Source organism: Sciurus vulgaris (assembly GCF_902686455.1).
Source record: "Sciurus vulgaris genome assembly, chromosome: 3".
Taxonomy (NCBI): domain Eukaryota; kingdom Metazoa; phylum Chordata; class Mammalia; order Rodentia; family Sciuridae; genus Sciurus; species Sciurus vulgaris.
Genome location: NC_136463.1, coordinates 103,914,361 through 103,932,537, shown reverse-complemented (window position 1 = coordinate 103,932,537; position 18,177 = coordinate 103,914,361). Strand labels below are relative to the sequence as shown.

Below are 18,177 nucleotides of genomic sequence, written 5' to 3'. Positions count from 1 at the left end.
GGTAACTTGCAACTGCATTTATGACAACCACAGTTAAATGTGAATTAAGATGGCCCTTCAAGTCTGAACAAGGAAAACACTTTTAGTTAGGAAATAAATTTTCTTCAGTCTTCAATTGAAGAATACCACCTCAACTAGTGCTTCATTTTCAATTGACAAAAAATGTTATCCTGTATTTATATAAAGAATATATTATTTACCATGTGCTATGAGTTCCTTGACAGTAAAGAGTACTGGTTTTTAAAACTCTGCAACTTTAAAAAACACTGGGCTTTGTATACAAAAGATCCTAAATAATTATGTAAGAAATAATTTTCCTTGGTTATTTACTTGCTATATTAAGCACAAAATGCTTCTCTATTCTATTTTTATTTTCACTTTTTGTACCAGGAGTTGAACCTAGGGATGCTAAATCATTGAGCCCTAACTCATGTACATGTGTGTGTGTGTATTTTCATTTTTGTACCCATGGATTGAACCCAGAATCACTAAACCATGGAGCCACATCCCCACATCTTTATGCTTTATTTTGAGACATGGTTTCAATGAGTTGCTAAGGGCCTCACTAAATTGCTGATGCTAGTCTTGAACTTGTGATACTACTGTCTCAGCCGGAGCCACTGGGATTATAGGTGTGTGCCACCATACCCGGCTATTCTATTTTTAATAAGAAGAGTTTTTCAATTAAGAAAATGTACCTTTATTTTACTTAATACTTAGCAAAACACACACTTTTGATGTGAAATGAAGTCTTTGGTTTTAGTTCTTTTAATCCCTAGAATACGCATTTAATTCTCTTTTAAGAATTTAAAAATAATAAACAACGTATTCTGAACACTGGGATTACAAGTGAACACACATTAGCCATGGTCATTAACAACACAAACTCTTTGCCACTAGCCCTCTGGTTCATGTAAGACACAGTTTTCTTTCTTTTTCTGTTTTTCTTTAAGAATTGAAGAACTTGTGATATAAATGAACACTATTTCCAAGGGCATTAGATTTTTATATCTGATTAAGTTCTTTAGTTGCTGAGATTTCCCAGCTGTGAAAGAAAATTTAATACTAATAATTTGTCCATATTCTGCCAAGGTAAAAATACGGTCCCATGTCAGTCTTACTATTCTTAAAAAATGTTCTCATAACCAAGCTCACTAAGAATGAGCAAAAGACATACAGAGTAAAAGAAACCAAAATTCATGAAGAGTTCATTCTTTTGTGCATGTCCATCAAAGTAAAAATGTAACTTTCCTCAAACTCTCTCCTTACTGTCTACCTAAGTAGATGAGGGTATTTATATCACTCTTCACTGAACTGCAGTTGAATTCATTTATGACTATCTAACCAAGAAAAAACTATGTAATGAATATAACTGGTACTAATGGGAACTTAAAATTACTACAGGTTTCCAAATGTTTACAAAATTCATTTAGAGACTTTTTTGCATTAGGTATTTACACTCCCACACTTAATTGCCTCACACACTGAGTTCCAATCCAAGTCCCCATACATAATATTTTAATATTAAACAAAAGAAATTCATTAAAAACAAAATGCCTACTGGCCTCAAGGACTAATGGGTCATAGTCAGTAGATAGGCAAACACTCAAACAAATTCTTTGCTCTACTAACAAATGTGTAAAAATATGAAAGATCTGATTTTAAAATATTGACTTCTAATGTACCTAAATTGTTGCTTAAGCCTTCAAGTCTTTTAAGGGAGTAAGAAATGGTACTATGGTAGGGGTATTAAAATTTACAGGAAAAATGACAGAATAAAAAGACTACCCCTCCCCCCCATGGTAAGGGAAAGGCGGAAAATACAAAACAAAAAACCAAAAAAGATAATCCAAAAAAACCAGACCAAACAAACAAACCCCTTTATTGATTATGATGTTAATACTGTACACTTGTGATTTACATTCCCTGAGACATGCATGCATGGTTAAGATAGTATTTTAAATGTTTTTATTTATGTTGATGTATGATAGTGTCATAGAATTATAGAGCTGATTATTTGGGACCATTTAAGTTACATTAAGTTATATTTTAGATCAATACATATTTAGTATTGATGATACAATAACACATACAACATATATACATTTTCTACAAAAAAGCTAAATCCAGAGTTTATCTGGAAAGTATAGTAGTAGAAAGCTGCTTAGCTGGAGAAAAAACACATAGAAATAATTTTTTAAAATATGGTATAATCATGACACCCCAAGACACTCCAGGCCCACCTTGTGTTTATCTTGCTACAATCCTTTATCCAAGATACCCCATTCCTTTGATTCCATGAGAATGCTTGTAGAAACCAAGAGCTGGCTCTGGATTCCTTGGGCTCTTTGCTATGTGTTATTACTTCTAAACCCGTCTCCTGATAAAGCAAGGCAGTGTACAGGTGTGCTCTAACCCCAAGAGCGCACGTGCAGCCATCTAGTCAGAATGAAGCAGAATTGACATTCATGCTGACCTCTCCCTCTCTAGTCAAATTTTAAGTTCTAATGTACATTTTAGATGCAAGTCCTTTGTCAGAGTGAAAATATTTTCTCTCCTGTGATTTTTGTTCTGATTCTCTTAATGTATTTCACAAAGAAGTTTTAATTTTAAAAATTCCAACATGCCTCTTGAATTAATTTTTGTGAAGAGTGCCATTTCTCTCTACAAAATGGTAATGACAAAAGGGAGGAGAGTTATGTGAGAATGTGTAACCTTTCAGAACCACTTGTTGGAAAGAATGTCCCACTGTTTGCCTTGCCCTGTGGTCAAAGGCTACTGCCTGTGGTTGAGACCATCCCATGACAGCCATTGTGGATTCACTTGATTAGTATGTGCAGTGTGGCAACTTTCTTATTTAAAGCTTTTATTCTTGAATTTCTTTTCCCTCTCATTTTGTTTTCTGTATTAAGCAACATCAATTTACTTCCTCTTAAAATATTTATTCTTTTATTAATAAAAAAATAAAATATGATATAAATTGGCAAAGAAAAAATTCAGTCTATGATCAAATGTAATGCCTATACCTGCTTTTTAATTCCCTTTTTGGCAAAAAATATTCTGAATAATGTTGAATACAGGCATTTCTGTTTTAGTTAAATAATTTGAACTATGACTTGGTAGTTGGCTAAAAAAAAAAAGATTTGACCTAATAATTTGTCAGTTTCTTATTATCTTTAGATTTTTAAGACTCCTGTGACCCCAAATCATATTAGGTATTTATCCATTTCAGTTTCAAAAGCTCATGAAAGTTCACAGACTCATGAACTTTATATTATGGGATGCCATTTTCCTTACATAAGTTCATTTAGGAGAAAAGTAACCAACAAATTTGGAAAATTATGCACCAATTTCTAGTCATTCAAAAGCATTCAATTTTCCATTACAACCTTGAAACAAATAAATGTCTACATCAACTTGAAAAATAAGTAGTTCAGTAATTAAAAAGACTGATTACTACAGAGACCAAATTTTAAGCTAAAATGATTTTAAATCACCTTAAAGAAGTTTAATATAATAATTTTGAATCCTAAAAAGCACCATACAGGAAACAATTTAGAAATACATATGTTTTACAGAAAGAAAGGCTATCCAAAGTATAAGTCAAATCACATCTATGTTTTTTCCTCTGGATACCATGTATTATTTACAATGGACACGTTATAAGGATATTTATAAATTAAACACATTTGTATAAATGTGATAAGGACTAGCCATAGAACAAATCAAAATTACATCTTAGATTTTTCTACTAATTTTACAATGTGAATATGATAAGGATACTAAATTGATTTTATTAGCACAATGTCTTTTAAAATGAAAAAACCTTTCTGATATCAACAGGAGAGGTGAGTTATCATACAAAAATTAAAACTATTCATAGGAAATGTCCTAAAAACATCATTTTTCAGAAAGAAAAATTTCAATGGTACTCTCAAGAAGCAATGCTTTCATTTCAGCAAAGAATACACAAAAATGAAATTTTTTGTAACATAAGAAAGCAGAGAATATTGTACTATGATGATCTGGTGAGAGATGGTAAGCAGTCTGCCCATGCCCTTAGGGAACTCTATATATTCTATCTACACTTTTACTACATCAGACGCTAACATTCCAAATACATGTCATTGGTTTTATAGATACTAGTTAGGACATTTTGGTTAAAATGTGAACCACCTGAAGTAGAGTTTTGATACTTAGGTTGGGAAAAAAAAATGTAGTAGGTTAAGATAAAACTCCTTTCCTGAGTGGGATTAGGAAAGTACACCTCCAAAAAGTACTCAGTCTGTTTAGTGGATAATGAAAATTAAGGAGAAAGAGCATCAGGATATACTCTGAACACAGTGACAGCTTACCTGATATGCCATTCTTGCTGGTGTTCAATAAAGCTACAGATGTTGCAGAAACTCTTTTATTGTTCACAGTCTGCCCTGGTTTTCTTGAGGTACATTCTTCACTATCACTGTCCTGTAAATTTAGTAGCCTTGGCTGGAAACACTGTAGTCGACAAGATCTGATATTGCTTAATATTTCAGAAAGGGACAGTCTATTTTCACAAGGTTTACTGGAAGCATTGGTCCGAGAGAAATTAGAAGAAAAGTCTATAGTTTGGGAAGAGCTTGAAAAACTATTCAGCATTTCAGGGTCTATCTGTTTCAGGACTGGGTCATGTTCTGTGGATATTCGGTCCATTATGACTCTGAAAAGCAACATAAAGCCGAGTATTAACTGGAAGAGCTTAACAGTTTCTTTATACCTTCCCTTCTAGCTTGTAAACGAAAGCCAAGTCAAAACAAACAGTTTACCTTCCACCTCTGCCAATTCGCCTCCTTGCAAATCCTATACATCTTCTTGGGACTGTAAGTGTTGTAAGGCAATGCCTATACCTCAACTTATCCAAATCTGCCAATTCTGAATTCTCACATGTATGGTCAGCTTGGTCCAAACGAGGCTGCAAAAAAAAAAAAAAAAAAAAGGGGTAACTCATGGAGTAATTACAAAAAGAAGAAAAGTTAAATCATGACAAAATGATAAAGGTAAAGTGAACTGTAGTATAACCAGAACAATTAAAAGCTAGATGAAAAACTATAATATTGGGTATTAGCCAGGTTTAAATTTATAAAACTGAAATTAGTTATTTATAGGCTTTCTATTCTGATAAGCCAGAATGATGTGGGGGGTGGGTATTAAAATTTGTATTTCAAGCATTCATGGGTCAAGCTTAAGCTTTCTCTTTGAAGAAACATACAGACAGAAATGTCTTTGACTTCCCATTACCTTTATCATTTTATTTTTCTGTGTCTGACCACTTTTGTTCCCTTTCATAATGTTTCTTTTTCTCATCAGCATAACTTGTAAATAAATCTTCACCCTCCTACATTAAATACACATAACCTGAAAAAGTTGTTGGTGTATGTTTACCATAATGCAATTAGATACATGGTCTCTACAAGCCACATAAGAAAGCCAAAGCCATTCTCTGAACTCTATAGTTATACTTCATGAGAAAACCTTAGTACTAAGGAGTGAGGGCTGCTCTTTGATGTAATGCTGCACCAAAACTTTACAATGGCACAAAGAGAATTCCAAGTGTATGTATGCACAAGACAGACTTGCAGGACAATAAATTTCAATAAACATTCATCAGTCATCAAAGGTTCCAGAGCCAACTTAAGAGATTCCAGGGCTAATAACTGTTAAAGGTATAGTTACAGCCCAGAGTGACACTAGATCTCTAAAATATGAGGAATTTTCCATTTCCAAGTAAAGGATTCTGAAACCCTTTGAAAGAACTCAGTATCTCTTAACATCTTTTACTGGTGTTCACACAGGGGATGTTAAATAAAAACCACTAATGCACTTCCCATTTTTAGATCAAGCCTAAGTCACCTTGACATGAGTTATCTGTTAATTTCAGTCTGTAAAAATATCACAAAAAATAAAGTTCTTACAGCATAATACTGGCATCCTGCCCTCCTTCTGAAAGCACAGGGACCATCAGGATCATTTTCTTCTTCAGGTTCTGATACTGGGGATGGTACCTGGACAAAAGAGGTGTCCATTTACGAGTTACTCAAAGTCAATGAATCAATGATTGCAATAACCTAAAATTAAATTCTGATCACCAACAGTAAATCACTCCTATATTACATCTAATGGGCAGTAAATTCCCCAAAACATTTAACGATTAGCAAATATTTTCTATGATTATTCTCTGATTAAAAATCATTAATTTTAATGGGTTAGTTCTTGTGGTAAGTATATATGATACTGTTGAACTGCTTTTGAGCATAAAGTGTTATGTGGCAATAAATAATGATGACAGTTATGCTTCACATATAGGTAGTATTTTTTTTTTTTAATCCATTAACTTCTTTCTGTAAATAAAGCCAAAAACTAGAAACACTTATTAACAGGCAAAAACAAAACCAAAAACCCAATAAAGGAGACAGATATTGCTCAAAGGGATTTTTTTTTTTAATATCCCCCCTCATTTAATTTTTTAAATTACTTTTTAAGCTCAATAGTATAGAAACAGAAAATTAAAAGAAGAAAGATTTGCTAACGATAAGCAGATTGGTTGTAGAGAAGTGGTCAATCTTATGGGAAAATAATAGTCTTTCAAAAGGTTGTCACATTAAAAAGCATTCTGCCTGAACCACGTGGTATCAGGCCAGTGGGATCCATAGGGCAGTACTGATATATTACAGCACACTTTATGTCACAAAAACAGATTAAATGATATAAAAAAATATACTCAAACACATCAAAGAAAATTGTTTTAGATAAATTTCCCCCATAATGGTTAAACAACAATAACAACAACAATAACAAAGTTTTGGTACTTAAGTTTCAGTTGACACAATTTCACTTGGCAGTGTACCTCTTTTTCTAATAAATGCTAGCTCAACCATATTTACTTGCACATTTTGAACCTCACAAATCCCTCTCTCTCTATTTTGAGAAGAAAAATACTCTTTCCACACTATTTCCAAACTGTGGTAATTACTACTTAGTAGCGTCATCCAGGGGAGAAAGGCGTTTGTTTGAGGTACCAATATGCCTCCAACAACCCAAAGGAGGAGACACAGAAACAGTGAGCTGGGGCTGATCCTTTTTCCTGGGGAACCAAGTCCCAAATGTGAAATTTGAAAGGAAGTTCAAAATGTAAATTTTACACTTTGCTTCCTTTGCAAATCATGGATCTCTTCTAAGATACACCCAGGAAGTTCTGCAATTAAAATCTCAGAAATTCTTTGCCTAAAATATATTATCCCCTTTTTCTCCCAACTATCATTCTCCAGGGTAGATTCCAGGTTACATGGGAAATCTATGATATAGGAAGAAAGAGCTGATGTTAAAAGAATTAGAAGCATAATCAAGAAGAGACTGGGTTTTTTAGTTCTGCCCTCCTACAAATCAGTTGGTTAACTCTGGTTAAAATGTTTGTTTTCTTCAAGTTCCATATTCCCTTTTCCTTGTTTACTGTACAAAGATCACCTTAACAATCTTTTTAGCAATAAAAGTTCTGAATTTAAAATAGCTATATTCTAAATACCCATCTCAGTGAATGATATCTAACTATGTTAAATACTCTTTAGAAATGTAGGAATACCAATAAAAACCAGAAAGTTGTCAAAGGCTCAGAAAATTCAAAATGCTTCAAAACGCAATCTTCTTTGGGAGTTATATGAATAAACATTAAAAAAAAAAAACTGAGCTGAAATGAAAATCCTTAAGGGATTTATAACAAGGAATTTATGACCACCATTCTGAGTAAGTCCACCTCTTAGGCTGGATGGACTGAGTCTACCAACAGGGAAAAAAAAAATTCTATAGGTCACACTACCCAATGGCATCCTTTTTAACAGGCTGGGAATGTGAAGCACATCTAGGCTCTCATTTGTACTATCAATATAACACTATTCTACATGTATTTATCAAACTGTGTCATTTTCGTAAATTTTTAAATACTCTGAATGTATGAAGTTGATAGAGGCCATCTGCCATTTGGCTACTACTGCAGGCGTTTCTCCTTTTATTCCTATCCTCCTCTTCTGTTGTTTTGTGCTCCAGTAATGTCAAACTTCTAGCAGTTCTCTTTTACAACTGTTTTCTCTGCCTAGAGCCTTTCTCTATACTCTCAATCTGGGAAAAACTATTTATTAGGGTACTGTATCCTTCATTCCTTCAAAATAGTCATATAATCAATGTCCCATGGTTATTCAAACTTTTGCCTAAATCTAACTGTACTATCCTCTGACAAGTAATGACTCATTTCACTAAGTGGTTCTGAAGAACATACAAAATTAAACTCATCTATGTGCATCTGTTACTAGCACATGAAATATGAACTATGCAGTGACAAGGAATAAAAATAATAGTCAAAAGGAGCATATTGGGCTAGGGATAGCTCAGTTAGTAGAATGCTTGCCTGTCGAGTACAAGGCCCTGGGTTCAATCCCCAGCACCACCAAAAAAAAAAAAAAAAAAAAAAAAAAAAAAAAAAAAGGCATATTTTTCATTGCATGTAAACTTCTGAATTTTAAATAGTTGCAATAAAGGGTTTTATAAAGAGTCTTGCTTCCAAACATATTTACAATGTTACAAAACTGCCTTTAAAGCAAATAAGTAAAAATATTAAAACATGATAAACCTGATAATGAATTCAAGGTATTTGTTATAGAACTCTAAGTTTTTTATACCACAAAAGAAAAAAAAGGAAAAGAAAGAATATTGCTAAATTAGGTGCTAAACAAATTCACTTTCTGAAAAAAACAATCCTTTAATATGTAAACTAAAATGTTTTGTTTAAAGAATAGGACTTGTGAAAATAAAGTTTAAAACTGTAATTGCATTTTGCTTTAAAGTTGTTGCAATATTCACCAAAGAAATATTTTCACAAGTTACAACTTTAATCAGTTCTTCTAAATCTTTAGAATCAAACAGCTACTACCTAGCAAATTAGCAAAATTTATATTAAATATTATAAAATATAATGCTAGTAGAATATGGTACAAAGGAAATTATTATAGGTGAATATTTACAATCATGTTTATTTGATTTTGTGATACTGGGGATGAAACTCATGGCCTGGCCTCACACATGCCAGTCAAGTGCTCTATCACTAGCTATATCTCCAGTTCATAATTATGTTCAAATGTCTTAAAATACTGATACTCTTTATCTCAATAATTCTATTTTTAAAAATTCATTTTAAACACAAAAGATATAGATGCTAATTTTTATAAATGAAAAAAACTGAAAACCACCTAGATGTTCAACAACAGAAATCCTATTGAACTTACAGAAAATAACAGTAAGTAAGTACTATTTTAGTGGCCACACAAACACACAATGAAGAAAATGTTTATGCTGTAACAGGTGAACAAAGCAAGCATCAAAAATCTTAAAATGTCAGTTGTTTTAAATATAAAGAGTTATATATAAAGATATAAAAGATTGGAGGAAATGTCTTTAAAATAGTTTTAAAACAAGCACCTGTGGAAATTCATCTTCATCTGAGCTGTGAAAGTCATATTGCTTAATGTCACTCTTATTGATCACAGGCAATGTCTCAGGAGTGGGCTGCTGAGACGTTATCAAAGCCTCTGCTTTAGGCTTCTTTGGGTACTTCTTCTTTTGACGAACAACATCAGAAGCCTCTTCTTTCAAAGACAAATGATGAGGGTGCTGTTTACATGACGATTTACCCCCAAAAGGAAGAAATGAAAATCATTTTAGAAATCATGAGAAACTATATTGCTCTTTGAAAAAGATACATTTTTATCCATGAGGTAATTTTATTTCTTGTTTTTAGTATGCAAAAATTACTTTGTCATCACAAATTGAAATATGATTTACTTTCTGCAAGTTATAATGAAAATTAAATATTTATTTGCTTTTTACATTAATAAAGCTATTAGTAATTTTATATTTCTATTATGCAATTCAATGTTTAAAAGGTATTTAAATGCAATTCTTACATAAATCTATATTAAAGAAAATAACATTTTAAAAAATAATTTGAATTAGATCATGAATTCATTAATTTATTTATGCAATTATTTCTAAATTTAAAAGTGTCTTTAGATGATAATCTTTTGAGAAAAACAAGCTTATTAACTAGGAAAAAAAAAACCTTCACTTTTTAGAATGCATAATTATTGCTTCAACTGAATAATAATCAAATGGTTCTCAAGCACCCCAGGGTCCTGTGGAGGTACCTAAGAGGGCATCTGGCAAAGGGACTGACTGATGGGGGTAGGTTTCTAGCCCCCACTTCCCTTCCACAGAGCAACTCTGCTTCTAATCTGTTTTAACATAGTGGCATTTCTTTTAATAAAAATAATCTACGTTAACACTTTTAAAAAGCTGGAAATGACTATCAGAAACGGAAGCATAAACAATAACGAAGTGTAAAATTATTTAAAAAGCTGTGTTTCCTCACGTAGTCCAAATGTCAAAACTACTTTAGGGTTAAAAACAGTGCACACAATGAAAATGATTCTTGAGTGGTAGATTATATTTAGTGAGATATAAACTATTTCGTATAAAGGGTGTAACTATTTCAACAAAAAGTAAACACCAACTTCTTAGGAACTCTTGATATTTTAAGATGGGATGTGTGACAAAGTAAATAGTTAACTATGTGTAATGGGGTAAGAAAATTATGGAGGCAACCATATCTCTAAAATCAGTATTTAAACAGTTTGAGTATTCTTAGAGAATATATAAAATAAGATTCAACATACAATAAAGGCTGATTCTGTCAGTAATTATGGGGTAAAGTTTTCATGTTTTAATGCTTAACAGTTGCACACCTAGGAAAAGCACTGATTGATATAAGATGGATTTTAAAAAATAACTTACAAAATGACATTTGTGGTATTGACAACTTTTTTGGCTAGCAAGACAAGCATGATTTAAAGGGAACTGGAGGAGGGCTAGATGCCTGTGATTAATAAGAAACTGGTATATGAATCGACATCAGTTGAATAAAGGAGGAAATCTTCCTGCTCCACATTCTTCCTTGACCTTTAAGAATGAACCCATGAAAAACAAGGACTGTGTACATTTGTTAAAGATGAATTTTCCACAAACACTCTAAGTCACTTTTAACATCTTGCTAGAATAAGGTCAAGTCAATCTATCTATCTTAAATCTAAACTCCTTAAAATTAAAGGTTTTATTAGTTTTTACATAACCCAGTTAAATAGTGTACCAATAAGCACTACATAAATATATTTATTTATTTTAAGAATAAAATAATCACTGAGTTAGGTTTCTTATTAGGAGGAAATCTGGATCCAGATGTTAGAGAATTTTTTCAAGTCATTCAAGGCAGGTAAAACTAATAATTGCTAATTCTGGCAATGATGACAACAAGAATAACTTTCAATAATCTCAATGAAGAATGCTTTCAATTTTAGATTTTAATGCCTGCCACTATCATGCAGAACTTGGTAGGGCTAGTGACAATAGTAGACTAAGATCACCCTTATTTTCCAGGGAAACGACAGTATTTTGGAAAGGAATGTACTTGGTAAACCTGAACTCAGACCTTGAATATTCCACTTCATAACTATGATCCAGAAGAGGTAAACCCTATTTCAAAGGATTGTTGTGAGGGTTAATGGGTCCATATATATGTAAAAACTCCTAGTAAAGTGCTGGGCGAAGAGTAAAAACTAAATTCATGTTAATGACTTTCTTCCTTAACCATCCAATATTAAGACACCTATAGACACGAATAATTATTTGATCATTATTTCCGTACACAACTTTTCCCCAGAGAATATTCACCTTAGTTTTACATTCTTGGACTTTGTGATGATTTCCATTATGAAGAGTTGCTGGAGTGGCATACAACTCTTTTTCTGATCTACTGATTTTCACTTCATTAAGGATTTCACCTCCATAGTCTCCCAAATGGTATCTTGAAAAGGAAACAAAATATGAGAAAATGTTCCACAGTTGAATGATAAAGACAAAATGATAAAGACAAAACCATGATATTTCAGTTAACTGAAATAAGAAAATAGAGCTAACAATAGAATTCTTTTTTAAAAATAAAATTTATAGAAACAAAGGAGCTCATATTAGGGTTCAATAAAAACACAAGCAGCCAAAAAAACAAACAAACAAAAAATGCCTAAAGTACACATGTAATTAATTTCTCATACACTCTGTATTATCAAAGGACCGGGAAATGTTTAGAATGCTTACTTTAGCAATCACACAAAATTTTGCTAAGTTTAGTTTAATCTACTTATTTACACAGGAAAATACATCAGAGAACACATTTCCAAAAGAGATGAAACAAAAAATTTTGATGTCCTCGTTAGAAAATCAAATCAAATATTAATTTCCTATAAATTTTAATAGAAACTTTAACATAGAGAACTGAACAAAATGATCTCTAAATTCTTTTCTAAATAAAATTCAATGATTCTTCCAAAAAATTAAGCTTATCAGAGATTCTATTTTTGTATACCAAAATCCCACAAATCTGCAAGTCAAATTTCTAATAACCTAATAAAAAAATAAACTACAGGTAGTCATAAATCTTTTAAAAAAATAATAAGGAAATTAGGAAATTTGGAAATTAAGGAAATAAGGAAATTTGGTAAGAAAATCAATATGAATTATCATAAAGCTTAGCATTTCCCATTTTTTGTTTACACTTTTTGCCCATCATTTGGCTAAAAGTACCACTAGTGTTTCACAGTCCCAAAGGTTACCTTTTTTCCACAACTTCTAAGGTTAAGTGCAATAATTCTCGTTTTGTTTTCTCTCTTCTCTTAATCATTTCCAAAATTGTTATGGCTCTACTAAACTCTCGTCTCAGTTTCAACATCTTTTCATAAGAGGCTTCATCATTCTTACGATTCTATTAAAAATAACAATTTTAGAAGAATAATTAACCCAATTATTCACATTTCCAGATTCATTCAACAAAATCTTATCAGATCCAAATTTATCTTATAAAGGCAAATGTGTAAAAATGTTTAAAAATCATCCGAAGAACAACTATGTAAGACAACCCAACTATTTAACTCTGAAAATATAAGCAATTTTTATCAGGTAATAAATATTTAGGGGAAAAATGCTGCGAGTCATTGAAAATATAGAACGCCATAGAAGCAATAAATCCTATGTAAAAAAAAAATTCAAAAATCATCCACCTGAGACAAAAGTGAGTTTTATCCAAAAATACAAATTCTTCATATTGTAGCAAGGTATTTTCCAATGAGAGAAATAGTTCTGCCAAGATCAGGATACCTAAAAATAGGTAAAACGACTATCTACCCAACTCTGTAAGGTGGGCTGGAAGGTTCACTATACTACAATGTAAACATGAGCAATTCTCAACAAAGTTTCACTTTAGAAATACAGAGAACTCAAAGTACAGAGGATATTATGCATCTCAAGAAAGGGAATTATCATGTTTCAACACAGTAACACATTTATAGAAAAAGAGACAGCAAAAATTCTGACTATAGAATATTGTTAATTATTGTTAACATCAAACGTGTTAACTTCAAATAATTACAAAATGAGAGCCTTGTTTAATAACTAGAGAAGGCTCAGTTGTAATTAGCACCATCCATTTGCATATCAAGTTACTATTAATGTAAACTATTTTGTTAAATCAAACATTCACAGAGTATTTACTTCATATCGGGCATGCAACTGTTAAAAACAGATCACTACCCCCCTTCAATCTATGTGTCCAGACAGAACTGTACTTATGCAATCATTTTATCATTGAGTTAGTAATTTAATATGAATGACATTAGAAAGAACCTAAAGATCGCCAGAAGTTTCGAAATGGGATTATAAATGAAAAAAATAAGAATTGAGAAAAACTCGTTTTACTTTTTCTTTTGTATAGTTTCTTGCATTTAAAAAATAATTATCATGTACGGAAAATAATCTAAACTAGGTCAATAATATATTCCGATTAAAAAATTAAAATTAACATTATCAACAGCAAATATTATTTAATTATTTTGATTCACTGTAGACAAATGGGGTACGACTGTTTCTGATTGTACATGAAATAGAGTCCCACCATTTGTGTAATCATACATGTACATGGGGTAATGTTTGTCTCATTCTATTTCCTTTCCCCCATCTACTCTCATCCCTCTTTTTCCTCTATACAATCCACCCTTCCTCCATTCTTGCCTCCCTTCCACCCCCCATTATATATCATCATTTGCTAATCAGAGAGATCATTTGGCCTTTGGTATTTTGGGATTGGCTTATCTCACTTAGCATGATATTCTCCAACTATCCATTTACCTACAAATGTCATAATTTTATTTTTTTTTTATGGCTGAGTAATACACCACAGTTTCTTTATCCATTCGTCAATTGAAGGACATCTAGGTTGGTTCCACAATCTGGCTATAGTGAAATGAGCAGCTATGAACATTGATGTGGCTGCATCACTGTAGTATGCTGATTTTAAGTCCTTTGGGTATAGACCAAGGAATGGGATAGTTGGGTCAAATGATGGTTCCATTTCAAGTTTTCTAAGGAATCTCCACACTGCTTTCCAGAGTGGCTGCACTAATTTGCAATCCCACCAGCAATGTACATGTGTGCCTCTTTCCCCACATTCTCACCGACACCTATTGTTGCTTGTATTCTTGATAATTGCCATTCTAATTGGAGTGAGATGGAATCTTAGTGTAGTTTTGATTTGCATTTCTCTTATTAACAAAGATGTTGAACATTTTTTCATATATCTGTTGACTGCTTGTAGATCTTCTTCTGTGAAGTGTCCGCTCCTTTCTTTAGCTTGTTTATTGATTGGGTTATTTGTATTCTTAGTGTAAAGTTTTTTGAGTTCTTAACAGAGTCTGGAGATTAGTGCTCTATCTAAGGTGTGTATGGCAAAGATTTTCTCCCACTCTGTAGGATCTCCCTTCACATTGTTGACAGTTTCCTTTGCTGAGAAAAAGCTTTTTAGTTTGAATCTATACAATTATTGATTCCTGGTTTTATTTCTTGTGCTTTTGGGAGTCATGTTAAAGAAGTCTGATTCTAAGCTGAAACAATGAAGATTTGGACCTACTTTTTCTTCTATAAGGTGCAGAGTCTCTGGTCTGATTCCGAGGCTCTAGATCCATTTGAGTTGAGTTTTGTGCAGAGTGAGAGATAGGGGTTTAGTTTCATTCTGCTGCATATGAATGAATTAGGCAGTTTTCCCAGCACCATTTGTTGAAGAAGCTATCTTTTCTCCATTGTATGTTTTTTGAACCTTTGTCTAGTATGAGATGACTGTATTTATGTGGGTTTGTCTCTGTGTCCTCTATTCCATACCACTGAACTACCTGTCTGTTTTGGTGCCAATACCATGCCGTTTTTGTTACTATTGATCTGTAGTATAGCTGAAGTTCTGGTATTGCAATACCGCCTGCTTCACTCTTCCTGTTAAGGATTGCTTTAGCTATTCTCGGTCCCTTACTCTTCCAAATGAATTTCATAATTGCTTGCTCTACTTCTATGAGATACGTCATTGGGATTTTAATTGGAATTGCACTGAATTTGTACAGCACTTTTGATAGTATGGCCATTTTGACAATATTAATTCTGCCTATCCAAGAACATGGGAGATCTTTCCATCTTCTAAGGTTTTCTTTAATTTCTTTCTTTAGTGTTCTGTAGTTCTCATTGTAGAGGTCTTTCACCTCTTTTGTTAGATTGATTCCCAAGTATTTTATTTTATTTTTTGAGGCTATTGTGAATGGGGTAGTTTTCCTAATTTCTCTTTGAGAGGATTCATCACTTATGAATAAAAATGCATTAGGTTTATGAGCATTGATTTTGTATCCTGCTACTTTACTCTATAAGTTCTAAAAGTTTTCTGGTGGAATTTCCTGGTTCCTCTAAATAAAGAATCATGTCATCAGCAAATAGGGATAGTTTAAGTTCTTCTTTTCCTATTCATATCCCTTTAATTTTTTTAGTTTGTCTAATTTCTCTGGCTAGAGTTTCAAGGACAATGTTGAATAGAAGTGGTGAAAGAGGGCATCCCTGCCTTGTTCCAGTTTTTAGGGGGAATGCTTTCAGTTTTTCTCCATTTAGAAAGATGTTGGTCGTGAGCTTAGCATAGATAGCTTTTACAAAATTGAGGAATATTCTTACTATCCCTATTTTTCCTAGTGTTTTGAGCATGAAGGGGGTATGCTTCAACAGCAAATATTAAAGTGCCTACTCTGTGCAGGGTATGGCAAATGCCCGATACCCTCAAAAAGTTTATGGTCTAGTAAGAATGACAAACATACAAAATCAGAAGATGAATAACAGTGTGAGGCTACATGCCACCAGCAACTCAGTAACATTCAAAAGTGCATCAGAACCTTTAAAGACTGCCCTCCTCTTCAACAAGTGTTCTTAGGACTCTAGGCTTACTCATTTCCTGTTGTCTTTAGGCCTACGCTTCCTACCTTTCTTTTTCCCAGTCCTGTCCTTTCTACTCCTTAAAAACAAAGCAACTTTTATTTTGAAATAATTTCAGACTTACAAAAACAACAAATAATTCCCATATATCTTCAGATTCTCCAAGTTAATGTTTTACATTTATCTCTCTTTAAATGCATACGTGTAAACATGAACATATATAAACACAAACATATAATTAACGGTGCATTTGAAATTTTCAAGGAAAGTTGAACATATAATGCCCCCATTCATATGTCTTTTCTAAAAACAAAGATATACTCATATGTAACACAGCATGATTATCAAAATCTGAAAATTAACTGATAAAATCCTAATTTCTAGACTTTATTCATATTTTGTTAATAGTCCCAGTATTGTCCTTTATAGCAATAAGTATAGCTGCTATACCTGTTACAGTATATCTGTAAAGACTCAGGGTTTACTTAGTCTAAGTATTACAATCTGTTACTCATTATTTTGATGCTCAAACTTTCTCAGCTCTGATCAGTACAGTCCCTCTTCAATCTGGTTCCTGTGTCCTTCTGATGAGGTTCCAGAATTCTTCAATCACATTTTGATTTTCTGGTATAGCATCATGTTTCTTTCAGGCTTATCTTTTTATTTTCCCAGTACCAGATATGGGATCAACCATTTTTCTAAGGAGCCTAGTTCCTTTCAAGGGAGAACAATATTAAAAATTAAATCCTACATGCTAGGTACACCCATTTTTCTACTGGGTTTCAGTCTCTCAGTGAACAGAGCTAGGAAATAAATGTACTAATATATGTATGTGTATCCAATCATGTATCTGTTTCTAGTTTTACCAATATTAAAAATCATGAATTCATAATGATATCTTTTCTATTCTCTTAAAATGGCCCTTTTCTCTGTATTTGAACCTTTAACCTCTTCTCACAACTGTCTCTGCTTTGAGTCAACTCTTTTCTTTCTATGCCAGTTAACAGTTCTGTACCTAGTGTACAATCTCCAGAGAAGCGATTCTCAAACTACTGTACTTCAGAATTAACCACAAGGGATGCTTCACAGGTGATTGTTATGTGGCCACAAGTAAGAACCACTGCACTGGAGTTTCTTCCTAACTGTTTATCTTCTTCTTCTGGGCCAGAGAGGGAGGAGAGAAGGCAGACACTAAAAGTTACAGCTATGTAGTTAAAACATATTAAATATATATGCTGATTCAGGACTTATCAGTGCCTTAAGACACTGTGGTACCTTAATATCTCATTAAAAATGCCTATGTACTCCCAAATTAAATCTATATGAGTGCTTTAAAGTTTATGAAATAAAATAAAATTGGATCCTTGGTTAGCAGTATTCATTCACTGCATACTCCAATGCCTGCCCATTTTCTGAGCAGGAAGAGCATATGCATTATTTGTTAAGTGCTTTCCCCACTTTTTAATTTTGAAACACATAAATATTTCCAACTAGTAATACTGTAGGACAAGGAATAGTCTTTGGTCCTAAAAGTGAAAGCAGATATAAAAAGCAAAGAGCACTAAAAAGAAACTGTATCACTCTGCAGAGGAATATGAAAATGAAAAACAAAAAAACAAGAAAATGAGAAAGGGTAGGATTTAGAGTCAGTAGAAATTTGTGATCACACAATGCATAAGAAACAGCTACTAGTAATTTCTGATTAGAAAGAACAAACCATATTTTAACATTCAAAATACTATTTAAATGCCAATAAATATT

The 18,177-nt window shown here is 32.6% G+C and overlaps 1 protein-coding gene across 2 annotated transcripts in view; it reads right to left on the bottom strand.

Moving 5' to 3' along the window:
* EPC2 (enhancer of polycomb homolog 2) overlaps positions 1 to 18,177 on the bottom strand; it is a 133,711-nt gene that overhangs the window by 12,667 nt on the left and 102,867 nt on the right. For both annotated transcript variants that reach the window (XM_079132472.1, XM_079132471.1), the window contains exons 5-10: positions 12,744 to 12,892; positions 11,806 to 11,938; positions 9,502 to 9,693; positions 5,952 to 6,041; positions 4,806 to 4,951; positions 4,356 to 4,699 (exon numbers count right to left, since the gene is read on the bottom strand). In XM_079132472.1, the coding sequence (XP_078988598.1) occupies positions 4,356 to 4,699; positions 4,806 to 4,951; positions 5,952 to 6,041; positions 9,502 to 9,693; positions 11,806 to 11,938; positions 12,744 to 12,892 (1,054 nt within the window). The remainder of the gene's footprint in view (positions 1 to 4,355; positions 4,700 to 4,805; positions 4,952 to 5,951; positions 6,042 to 9,501; positions 9,694 to 11,805; positions 11,939 to 12,743; positions 12,893 to 18,177) is intronic.